General features: G+C 43.6%; 1 protein-coding gene across 1 annotated transcript in view; it reads right to left on the reverse strand.

Annotated features, from left to right (window-relative positions):
- Positions 1–12,516, reverse strand: part of DHRS3 (dehydrogenase/reductase 3) — a 31,031-nt gene extending 18,515 nt beyond the window's left edge. Inside the window, exons 1-2 of the mRNA XM_058818749.1 lie at positions 12,288–12,516; positions 11,556–12,035 (exon numbers count right to left, since the gene is read on the reverse strand). Coding sequence (XP_058674732.1) covers positions 11,556–11,828 — 273 coding nt within the window. The 5' untranslated portion in view covers positions 11,829–12,035; positions 12,288–12,516. The remainder of the gene's footprint in view (positions 1–11,555; positions 12,036–12,287) is intronic.
- Positions 12,517–13,213: the final 697 nt, after the last annotated feature.

The following is a 13,213-nucleotide window of genomic DNA, read 5'->3' on the forward strand; positions in this document are numbered from 1 at the left end:
TCCCAAATATATCAACTCCCTCTAAGATGGATCTTTCTTCAGTCTATAACCAGCATTCTGATTAGTTGGTGCATTTACAGTTTCAACAACCTGAAAAGAAAATGTGTAGTTTCTAATTTATTTTATAGGCATAATTTACTTTCAATGGTTAAGAATTTTTTATTTCTTACCGTCCCTTTCAAGTCAGTGAGGAAGAGAAACTAAAATCTCTTTATAAATGTAAGATGCTATACTCAAAACATCCTTATTGTCCTTTTCAAGCCAATGAGGAAGAGAAACTAAAATCCCTTTATAAATGTAAGATGCTCTTGTGCATTTCTGCTTTTGCACAAATGCTGGACTGAGATGGGGCAGTGTCAGTGGTCAAAGGCATCAGGAAAGCTCAGTGAGAGCTGTAAATAAGCTCTTTTTTCAGTCTATAACCAGCATTCTGATTATTTAGTGCATTTACAATTTCAACAACAACCTGAAAATGTGTCATCTACAATTTATTTTATAAACATAATTTACTTTCAGTGGTTAAGAATTGTCTATTTCTTATTATTCCTTTCAAGTCAGTGAGGAAGAGAAGCTAAAATCCCTTTATGAATGTAAGGTGCTCCTGTAAATGTCTGGTTTTGCAGAAATGCTGCCTGAGCTGGGGCAGTGTCAGCGGTCAAAGGCATCAGCAGAGCTCAGTGAGAGCTGTAAACAAGTGCAGTGATGTCAGGAGGAGCTGGCTGACCCAGGGCTGAACTCTGGCTCTGAGGGACACACAGAGTGCCAGATCCCTTTCCCACACGTGTGCACACACACTCCCCTCCCCTTCCATCAGAAAAGGTGTCACAGAACAATCTGCCACAGTTGCACATCACCATCCATGGAAATAAACCCTGGGACCCCTTTTGATGGCTGAGACACTGCTTTTGAAGAGACAAACCCTCTTCCATAAGCACATCAAATATAAACACAGTGGTCTCTGAGGGGCCTGGGTTCCAATCCAAGCAGAAAAAGCCACAGCATTGCACAACCAGCACATCCCAAACCCAAAATCAAACAGCTCAGCTCAGCCAGGCAGGAGTCCTGCATTTCCCAGGGGCCTTGGAAATATTCTGACATAATTCCTGACAGCTCCCTGTGGCCAGAGCCAGCCCTGAACTGCGAGCATTTGGGAAAGAAGCACTTTGTACCAGCTGGGTGCCTTTAATATCCCACTTGGAGCATGACCTCGTCTCCTTAAGGCTCTGTCCTCTCTGGGAAGGTTTTTTCAGGAGTTGGGTACAGGGAATTGGAGGTTGTAGTCAACATCAAACCAAGCTGCTGAAAGGGGATGTCAGGATTTTCCATTGCCTCTCCAGCAAGCTTTGCCCAGGGAAGTGCTGATCAGAGACAAGCTGTCTGTGTTTACTGCCAGCAAGGAGACAGAAGTGACAGATCGAAGACAAACGCTAATTTAATGTTCATGCAGAAAATATCTGACTGCCCACTGTTCTTGCTGATCCATTTTGCTCAGTGTTTGTCTTCCCCCAATTTAAGTTTGCTATATTTGAGATTTTTCTTGAGGTCCAGTAAAAAGATTACCCAAGAATTTCTGCTTTCAGGTAAAATGGTGCAAGTTTGTCATGTCAGCTCTTCAGACACAGAGAAAATCTTGGGTTTACCTGGTGATTCAAAGGGCAAATAAAACAAATCCCAATTATAAGTACATAAAGGATCATGGTTTTTTAAGTGGTGACTTCTGTCTTCTAGATGTAGGCCTGGCCATAAAGGAGACATTTGCTTCTCAGTGAAGATTCTAAGAAACACTGAAATAAGATCTTCAGTGCCTGAAAAATGACTTTCTGCTACTCACACGAGTTCAGACAGCAGAATTCTAGTCCAGGACTTACTGGGAAATAGGACCTACCAAAATGACAAAGAGTACCCATGGGTACACCTGTACTGCTGAAGAGAAGGGAATATGACTGAGTGAAAACTCAATTTGCACCTATTTTAAATGGCTTTTTCGCTGAGATAAGGGGAGAAATCTATTATTAGCCAAGTCACACCAACCGCTACCCCACCTTTATACAGACTCTTTCTAATTTGTAGCTAAAACTGTGGCATACTACAGGATAATCACTGACATGGTCTTTCCAGGCACAATTTATATTAAAAAAAATCATATATATATATATAAAACCTCAAAATATGTATAATTTTATGTTGGTGAAGTGCACTCAAAAGTACAGCTGTCACTGGTTACACACTGAGAGCCAGGTTTACCTCACAGGCACACACCTAAAGCACAACTGATTCAGCACGGCTGTATTTGTATTTTTAAACATGATTTTATTGCCATAAATGGAGCACTGACACGTTTGCTCAGGCAGTGTAAGACAACAGAAATCCCTATGTTAACCAAAACAAATAAGCTCTGCAGCACTGCAGTCAGTAAATTGTAATTAAGAAGGTGGCAACATAAGGGCAGCTGTCCACAAAATCCCATTGTAATTATGCATAGTTTATGGCTAAACTAATGGGATGAACAATTTAAATTAATTACAAACTCTGCCAAGGTAGCCATCTATTCCCAAGTCTATTAATTAGAATCAATTTAATCCCCACTGGGATAAAGGTCAAACAACATGTATTTGACCCTTTTCTCCTGGCGTCAGTGTTATCAGCCAATGGATCTGGCAGTGCCTGGGTCTGACTTGTTCAGCTCCTCAGGATGTTGACAGGATGCTTTGAAGAACAGAGTCTGGGCCCAGCTAAAAGAATCTTTAATAATTTCTGCTTTATATTCCTGATAAGCATGGGTTTTAAACGGCCAGAGCTTATTCTCAGCTCTGAAGCTGTTGTTCTGTGTCTTGAAGGGTTTTTCTTTTCAGTCTCCCTTTCCTGCAGAAAAGCTTGGAGCAGCAATTGTGTCAGATTTGTGTCTTCATTTGGGACAGGAATCCAAGTGAAAGTGAACACTTATTTGTTACTGGATTTTAAAACAAATACTCATACTCAATACTTAAACCCAAATAATCATTAGCTGACATTTTCAAACTGCCCAGAGGGAAAGATACCAAATTTCTAGACCCTTGTCCAATTTTATGGGTAGGTAATCAAGATAACTGTTATTTTTTTCTTCTCCCCATCACTCTTGCAGAATGAATTAACTGGCTTCTTCTGTGAACTTCATCATTATCATCCATTTGTCCTAATTCTTCCATTTTTTTGGGTTTTTTAATTTGCCTTTATACTTTGATTCCTCTCAGGTTACTGTCAGGCCAAGTTCCTGCCTTGCTCTGGCAGTTTGATGTAAAACCAGAGAGTTCTTGATGTGCCAACTTTGAATGTTGCTGATCTCTTTTAGAAATGGAATTCAGAGTGTATTTAGAGTTTCCTAAGTTCCTCCTTTGCAATTTTACTATCCACTGCACAGTATCACTCTAATAAAGCAGGTTGCCACAGCAATCTTAAGAATAATAAAATCTTTGATTCCTTTAAAAGGTTTTAGTCAAATGCTTAGGACTGTATACATGGATTATGGTCACTATTAAAGCAAATTGCTGTGCCTGGCTAATTAAATCAGACATTAGCTCAACAGCATGTTTGATTCTTTTATAATGCAGTAAAAACTACCTACAGATTCTACAAGTCTGAGACTTTTTCTGGCCTGTGCCAGAGCCATGACATAAATGCAACATAAATACTCAGCAACACTTTTACAAGTCACTGTAGGTGATGAAACTACACAAATAAAATAGGGATGAATCACTTGAGGCCAGTGGCCTGAAACATCATGGACCAAAACCTTCCTGTTAGCCCTGAAATGCAGAAAATCTGCCTTTTTCCTTCCTACAAATGAGACTGAGAATGATGGAATCAGACTATGGCTGAGGCTATGAGTGTTCTCTGGTCCAACCCCCTGCTCAAGATCAACCTCATCTGCTGCTCTGACCAGGTCAGCTCAATTTGAATTTCACTGCTTCCTCCTCCAGCTGAGTCTCTGTTTTCACTTTCAAGGTATTCACTTTCACTTTACCCATACTCCCTTCACCTTTAGTTAGCATTAGGTCTACTGCAGCCTTTACTTCCTAGCATTAATTTTTAAAACAATCTGTTTTCTACCACACTCCCGGCACCTCTCTAAACATTCTTCAAAACTCTTTACTGCTGCTTTTCAAACCCCACCTTAAAACTTCCATTGCTGTGATGCCTCTTCCAAAACTTTAAACTGGCTCAACAAGTGCTGCTGCAGTCTCTGGCTTTCATCAGCAGAGAGCTCTGTGTTGGTACTCATTGTCACCTTTTGGTTTTTATCTCCACTGTCACATTTATTTATTTTATCCCTGCCAACCCTGAGGTCAGCATCATCTTTTGCCGTTGCTCTTATAAAGCACATTTAGCATCTTTATGCTAAACAGTCTTTGGTGTGAAGTCAGTTTTTGAGGCACTGCAATGGCATTAATATAAAACCTCATCTTTAAAAGTTTAAGATTTTTTACAGCATTGGCACAGTCCTTGTATTTAGTGGGAAGCCTCATTTAACTGCCTTGGTGCCAGACCTTCAGCATGTTAAAAAGTGCTGGATCTTGGTGTGCCAACTCAGCATGGTCTCAATTGGGACAGCATTTTCTCATTACATCACTGCATCTTGATGAGAGATGACAAGACTGCAACTCTGCAAGCACCACTTCTTGTTAACATCATTTATTCTCCTTACAACGCACCCAGCAACAAAAGACAGGTATGTTCCAAATTATAACTTAAAACAGCTCCAGCCCAAGCTGCTTCACAGACACCAAAGATCTGAGAGCTGATAAATCCTGGTGGTGCCTGTCAGGCAGAGACACTTATTCAGCATGTTATCCCAAGTGCTGGCCTTGGCAGCAGCCCCCAGCACAGGCTCCATGCCACGGCAGCCTGGCACTCCAAAAAGGGCTCTTCTGCCCATCCTTAAATCCGACCAACAACGCTGGGAGCTGCCAACAGGAAGCCATTAAATAAAGCTGCTGTCAGGATGTAATCTTTGGAGAAATAAAGCCTTTCTGGAGACTATAAAGCCACCCAATCAGATATATGCTGTCATACTTTACCAAAAGTTTCAAATTAATGTATTATTTCACATGACATGGAAAAACATTCACTCCCCAGCTCTTCTCATGTACTTCTGGTTGCTGATAAGTTGTGACATGCTCTCCTAGTTCACTGTAAGATTAAGAGCCTAAACTTAAGGAAGATTAAAGTAACCATCATTTAACATATCCCTGAAGCTGCTGCATTCCTGTGGTGGTTTCTTTCCAACCACACACACAACAGGAGAGATTAATCACTTACAACCTCATATTTGCACTACAGGTAAATATTCTCATTACACTAAAATATCTACAGCATAGAAAATTTCCTTTTAGATTACATTAGTGCATTTTCCTCCTAGATTCCATTATCCTTTTCACACAATGTCAGATTGTCTTTTCCAAATGGTCACTTTTTTGAATTTTTGAAATGACTGCACAGAAATCCATTAGACCATTCAGAATAGGGACAGGTGCTCACCTGGCAACAGTTTCTTAGCACTGAAGAAAAGAAATCCAAATATATATATATATATATATATATATATATATATATATATATATATATATTTTACACTGTCTTTTAAAACCAGGCTACCTTAAATGTAGTGCAGCACACTGACATATTGCACTGGGTGGTGTACATCAGAACTGTGTCCATTTCTTTTATAAACCTAATTTTAAAGGCTTTCTAATTTCATTATGTTAAGTCATGATGCCTGTTAAAAACAAGTACATGTGATTAATCAGTTTCTGAGGAAAATCAGGTTCTCTCAGCTCTGAAAGTGTGTCATTTTAAAGCAGCTCTTTTCTTCTATCAGGACTAATATTCTCTGGGGTGGCCAGATCAGGTCTAGTCATGTTCTGAGCTGAGAAGGAATGAATGTGTAAGAAATCAGTTATTACTTGCAGAACAAAAGTGTCTCCTTGACAACTGGCCCAGCACATGGGATTTTAAAGCTGACAGAAGCAGAAGGGCTTCCTAGGGTTCCTGCAGGGATCTCCTCTGTTCCAAACCTGGAACCCTTTCTTTTGGGAAGTACAGGGCTCCTGCAGGGATCTCTCACGCCTTCCCCACTCCCCAGGACACATTCAGGAATTATAAACCTTTGTACATGACAAAAGAAAGGGTTCCAGGCTTAGAACAGGGTTCCTGCAGAGATCTCATCCCTTCCCCACTCCCCAACAGAGTCAGGAATTATAAACCTTTGTACATTACAAAAGGAAGGGTCCCAGGTTTGGATGAAGTCTGGGGCACATTCCCATCCCAGTGCACCAGGAATTTGATGCCAGGTAAGAGATACTATCCAATGAAATTTTGCAAAACTCTTCTACAGGCTCTGAAAGTGCAACCAGAGATGAATGTTTGAGAGTGACTGATATTTTAAGACATTTTGGATTAAGAACTCTTACTGAATCCATGGGAGACACTCATATCTTTTGTCCTGAGCCTCAAAAAATGTCACAGCTCTGAAACAGCAGCAGTGCCTTTTGCCCTCACATCAGGAGATTAGTATTAATTTAATATCCAGCTCTAGTCACACAGCATTGGTATGTGCCATAAAGAAGCTTTTAGAAAGTGTATATATATTAATTCATACAAATCAGGACAATAATATATGAGCCATTCACTTAAGAGTTGGACTCGTTAATCCTTGTGGGGACTCTTCCAACTCAAGAGTATTCTGTGAAATCTGTGAACTAATAAGTCAATGTGATTCATAAAGACCAAAATGAAATATTCATAGAGCTACAGATGCAATTTGTGTGGGAGGAGCATGCCATTGATAAACTCATCTCAAAACTTGCCAAATTTTCCATTACTGGGAATACAAGGCTAAATTCTAAGACCTGATAACATTTTTTTTTACATAACCTCTCACTAATACTCTCAGCCTAAACACAAAATAGCCTCAAATCTTACTCAGCTAAACCCCTCCAATTATACAAGGCTTTCAAACACTTTTAATTCCTGTGAGGTTTTCAGTTCTGTTGGGGAAAGTGGAACACTGAGGGAAACCCCAGGTTCCAGCAGCAGTGTGGGCTTGCACAGCTCCCATCCATCCCTTTCTTGGTGCTACTTCATCCCTCAACTTCTTCCCATCCCAGCTGACACTGAACTTAAAGAGGACAACAAGAAATCTTCCCAAATGCAGACACTGAGGTCTGACTTTGAAAAATGCTGTGAAAATACCAATGGAGAGAACAGCTGAGATCTCAGGGCTGTTGGGTTTTTCTGGAAAGGCCGAAGAAACTCTTCCAAGGTCACTGTCAGATAAACAAGAATACTAAATTACATACTGAAGCTGGGGAATCTGTTTCAGTCCTATTATTAACATCTTTTATTAGGTTTTGTTGACATTTAACAATGCAGAATGCCTAAGAACTGAGCATCCCTGTCCCATTCAATCACATCTCAAATTAGATAACCTGTGAACAAAGTAAATTAAAATTATGAGGAAAATTTTTAGAGATCAAAGTTTCCTAAAAGAAAACTTAACAAAGATAAAGACATAGGAATCAAACTTCTTCACTAGAGACTATCAAAATCAGGGCTGGCAAATTCCTGGCAAAGGCACTATAATGAAAGTTCTGTAGGAAAAGCAAATGGCTTTAAGGAAACCAGGCACAGTTTCCCACTCTGCTGAGCAGTGAATGAACCCATTCAGCCCCTACACCCCCTGACTGCTCACATCTGCAGAGGGCTGTTCTCCAACACAAGAAATACTGTTCAAAGGGGCCAGTCTTTCCAATATTAACTGGATTATACAGTACAGTCTTTGCAAAACACCATTAGGCTTTGGAAGTGGATTTTTATTTCATAGGCATTAAATCATAAACTCATAAAAGTCTCTCCTTCTCCCATTTCATTAACACAGACATTCTCTGCCATTTTGGCTCACCAGAGTATCAACAGCTACAAGCCTTGACAGAGCTACCAGTGTGAGGCAGAGGTGATACTACATTGACCAAATACTTTTAAGGTACAGTCAAATTCTCAAGAGTTAAAGCAAACAACAGTGAGGATTTTGAATTTTGCAAGCAGGCAAGAAGGGACTGAAAGCAGAAAGTTGATTTCTCCAGCAATTCAGCCACAGCAAAGCAGCTTCTCAGGCAGCACTTATGAATCTGGACACATCTCTGGGAAGTTGGATAACAACACTTGAACGTTTCCGGAGAAAAGTCAGTGCTGTTCATCCCTCATCATAACACTAACATGTCCTGGATCATCTGTAAGCACTTCATCCCTACACACAGCTCATTTACATGCTCTTGGCTTTTTCCAGAAGTGCTCCAGGAAGCATTTCAATACACAGCACCTCCCAGGACCAAGTAGTTCTTGAAAAGTACTTGAAATTACAAACGGAGTATGGATCCTTTGACCTCTCAGGGTACACTTGAACAGGAATTATCTGATGATTAAAGTCTCCCACTGCCTAAAAATTGCTGGCAGTCTTAATTGAAAAAAAACCAGAACATACACTTCTGAAACTGCAAATAGAACTGGCACTGCTTTGTGCCTTTATTGGTGATTTCTTTGGAAAGGCCAATGAACAACTCTGAGAAAAGAAATATCACTTGAGAAGGAAATGTCTCAGACATTTCTTCAAGTCACATTTGAGGCACAATGGCAGAGCAATGGGGGTAAAGAATGGGAATCAGGATGGATTTACAAGATCATGTCCAAGAGACTTCCATTCCATTAGACTGAGAATTTTACTCTCCATGCTCATCAATCAAGACATTGTATTTCCATTTGCATAAACCCTTCTGGGATTTATTTCTTGTCCTCTTCACAGCTTTAAATGCAAGATCAAATTTTACAGTAGAGGAGTTGCAGATGTGACAATTCATAATCTTGTGAAACACAACATTTGCCACCTTGCTTGAAAACTGCTCCGCTACATCTCACTTGTGAGCCCCTGAAACTGAGTGTAAGATGAAATCCCATCCAGTCTAATTACCAGAGAAGTTTCATGCCTCACAGTCCCAACTAACTTATCTTTCTGAAGATTCTAATCTCAAAAATATGGTTATATATCGCCGCCTACCTCCAAAAGCCCGCCACTATGTCTGTGTGCGCAGGCGCCGGGAGCGCTTGGTCAGGACACACTGCTCACCCTCCACCAGAACCTGAGCCCTGGCACTGCTGCCAAGCTCCTGCATGGCATGCTGGGCTGGGCCCAGAACTCCATGCCTCTGCTGGAAGCCTTTTTCTGAACTTGGAATGTGGTGACTGCGCCATCTGATAATCAGAATCTGCTCTAAGTTAGTAATTATGATCAATAATTCGAGCTTTGCATATTAGTGTAAGGCAGTTTTTGTAAAAAGAGAAAAACAGTCAGTTTTCATAAGCCTTATCAAAAGATGACTTGCTAGACACTCCAAGGCTTTTTCATTTCTTTTTGGTTGTCAAATGCAAAGTGTAAAATTGAAGAGGAGTGCCAAGCAGAAGGTTGCACATGGTACATGGCGACTGCACAAAATCCACAAATTTAGGGTTGAGCACAGAAGCAGGAAAGAAATGAAATCTCATAGCAAAGGGAATGGAAAGTACCACATGTAGGTAAAATTAGCATTAAAACTACTAAGGAGATGAAGCCAACTTTGGTGTTCTCACCACAGGCTGGCAGGCAGTGCCACTACCAGGGGGATCAGAACTTGCTGAGGGCCATATGACTGACTGCACACAATGATATAACTGAAAAGAAAATCTAATTCAAACTGAGTCAAAGACTTAAACACCTTGATGACGCACATGGAAACATCCCAAAAGGCAAAACACCCCAAAGTTCTAACCAGTAACTAGCAACACAGAGCATTTCAGAACATATGACTACAGAAGTTCCCAATAATTACTCTCATATATTCTGTATTCTTTCCTTGTACAATATGTAGAGATTCTGTAGATAGGATGCACAGCTAGAATACAGTCTGTGTCTGTTTACAGTAATTCCATCCTCAGCTCTCTCTCAAACAGCCCTGGCTCCTTTTGGCCCCTGTCCCTTGGCTCCTCAGGGCCATTGTTCAGCTCTCAGCTCAACTGCAGCAAAAAAGCTCTTAAATGCTCTGTAGAAATGGTTGCACTTTAATGCCAGCACTCAGCATAGCAACCAGCCGCTCTAAATAAATAAATAATGAAGCCTGGTATTCCAACAGATAATATAAATACACCTTCAGCAAATTTCTTGGGTCCAAAGGTCAATCAACTTGTTTGCTCTGACTCCCAGAATGTGTAAATCTCAACATGATGTTTAAACACAAACACAGACAAACATCAAAGTTCAATGCTGACATATTTTACACCTCAGAGTTACATGCCAGAATAGCTCTGTACCACACAGAGAAAACTGTAATGCATGTGTAAGGAAGTGATAAAACCCTATCCTGAACTAAATCCAAATGTTTTTCTTTAAATAGCCTCTCATTCTGTATTTTTCCTCTTCTTTCTTCTCTATTTATTCTCATTCATTCTCTCACACAGAGAAGTATTTATGCAGCTAATTTCACCAGTCCTCCCCTTAATTACCAATAAAAGGGGAGATGAAACTTTCCATCCTGAGACTCATTTCAGGATGTGTGTGTTTCTGCATCCCTGACTGATTCACACATAGGAACATATCTGTATTTACAGAACCACAACATTTCAAGGTAAACCACCAGTTCTGAGCAAGAGAATGGACCCACCAGCTACACTGGCACTTCTGGGCTGCTGTGCAGAGCAGCCACTCTCAGCCTCTCTCCTCAAGGAAATGTGCAAATAATCCCACAGCTTCCACTCAAGCTGTGCTCTTCTTGCCGGCTTCTCATTCATTTTCCCCTTGAACAGCTCTGGGCTGTCCAAAAATGAAACACAAGGGACTTCAGGAAGCACAAGGAATTAATTTCACGAATGGAAACCCAGCAGGGTGAAAGGGAACACTTCTCCCCAGTGTCCCAGAGCCACCTGCCCTTCTCCTCTGGGGTGATATGACCTGATAGAGGGGGGCTCATTGTGCATGATCCCCATGCCCCTCTCCTTTGGGGTGATATGATCCTGAGAGAGGAGGGCTCACTGTACATGATCCCTCTCCTTTGGGGTGATGTGATCCTGACAGAGGAGGGCTCACTGTACAGGATCCCCATGCTCCTCTCATTTGGGGTGATATCCTGACAGAGGAGGGCTCACTGTACATGATCCCCATGCCCAGCAGTGCCAGGAAGCAGCAATGGAAGTGAGCTCCGTGCCCAGAATCGCTCAGGTCTCCTTCCCCTGCCACAGCAAACCTGGGCTGAGGCAAAACCCTCTCCTTTGTCAGCACAGGGTGATTTTCTCACAACCGCGTTTTCACCGATGGGATGGGGAAAGGCAGGACGCGGTGAGGGAGGAGTGGGCAACTTCTGAAATGAAACCGATGTAATAACTCAGAGAGCTGCTCTCACCTTTCCAGGCGATCCCACCCGGAGGTGGGGCAGCAGGGCTCGCTGGCAGAGCAGCAGGTGGGCGCTTCCCATCCCATCCCCATCCCCATCCCCACTCACCTTCCTGGCTCCTCTCCGGGCGAACTCCCGGGCCAGGTGCCGGCCGATGCCGCGGCCCCCGCCGGTCACCAGCACGTTCTCCCGGGACAGGTCTCGCAGCTTGGGCGGCAGCAGCAGGCACACGGCGGCTTTCACCACCAAATACACCATCTGCACGGGGAACAGCAGCAGGGCGCCCAGCCACTTCCACATCATCCTCTTCTGCCAGGCAAAGTTCTCTTCCAAGCCTCCACAGAACCAAGGTGACAGAGAAAGAAAAGCGATAGCCTTCATGCACCCCCAGATGGGTGACAATTCTTCAGCCCCCGTTCCAAAACTTGGGGGCAAGAGGTTCTTGGACTGGAAAAATCCTTTCCTCCCCCGAAAAAATAAATGGGGGTAGGAGTAAAGTAGTGCAGAAGACCAAGTCACTCCCCTGTTTCTTGATCGGTGTCCTCTGGGATTGTCACACGCAGGTAAAGCAGCTTCCTTGCTTTTTAACTGGAAAGATTTTTTTCAAAATTAAAACAGAGGAAAAAAAAAAAAAAAAAAAGTAGAATTAAAAGTAACCATACATCCCTCCGCTGCAAAAACCCACATGAAAATTCAATATCCAAACGAAAGGTTTTTATATGTAGAAAAATAAAATAAAGCAGCCTATGTCTCCAAATTTCAGCCTGCAGTGCCTTCCAGGCAGCTCATTTCTATTCTTAGACTCAGGAAATTGCTTAAATAAGATAGAATTGCCAGGACCTTCTTTTTAAGAAAGCCTCAATTCAGGGTGAGGTTGTTGTTCTTGTTTTAGTATCTATAAATATCTATAGACGTTCTGTCCTGAGCCGGTTGCAAAGGCTGAGCCGGTCACTGCCTCTCTCTGCCCCCTCTCCCGGTTTTTTCACTTGGAGCGTGGATCACAGAGCAGGAATTACGCCGTGCACTACTTCAGCTCCGGCTCTTACTCATTTCTGCCTATTGCCGTCTCTGCCGCTCAGGGCCGCGGCGCTGGGGAGGTTTTATACCCCATTAATCCTGATTGACAGTTAAAGTGTCGGGCCGATTTCACTACTGTTCCTGGGAGTGGCTGCTGCTCTGCCCTCCCCCGCCGGCCGCCGCCGCGCCACCGGCTCGCTGCGCCTGGGCCGCCGCTGCCAGCGCGGCCGCCGGGGCCACCTGCGGGCACAAAGGGGCTATCTGCGGGGCAGCAGGGCCACCTGCGGGCACAAAGGGGCTATCTGCGGGGCAGCAGGGCCACCTGCGGGCACAAAGGGGCTATCTGCGGGGCAGCAGGGCCACCTGCGGGCACAAAGGGGCTATCTGCGGGGCAGCAGGGCCACCTGCGGGCACAAAGGGGCTATCTGCGGGGCAGCAGGGCCACCTGCGGGCACAAAGGGGCTATCTGCGGACACCAGGGGCGAGCTGCGGGCACCCTGGGCCGTCTGTGGGCCGGCAGGACCACCTGCGGGCACCGTGGGCCATCTGTGGGCTAGCAGGGCCACCTGCGGGCACTATGGGCCACCTGCGGGCACCCCCGGCTTGCTGCGGGCCAGCAGGGCCACCTGCGGGCACCATGGGCTATCTGCGGGCCGGCAGGGCCACCTGCGGGCACCATGGGCTATCTGCGGGCACTATGGGCTCTCTGTGGGCCGGCAGGGCCACCTGTGGGCACTCTGGGCTTGCTG

The sequence above is a fragment of the Ammospiza caudacuta genome, chromosome 22 (genome assembly GCF_027887145.1).
Source record: "Ammospiza caudacuta isolate bAmmCau1 chromosome 22, bAmmCau1.pri, whole genome shotgun sequence".
In the NCBI taxonomy this organism is placed as follows: Eukaryota; Metazoa; Chordata; class Aves; order Passeriformes; family Passerellidae; genus Ammospiza; species Ammospiza caudacuta.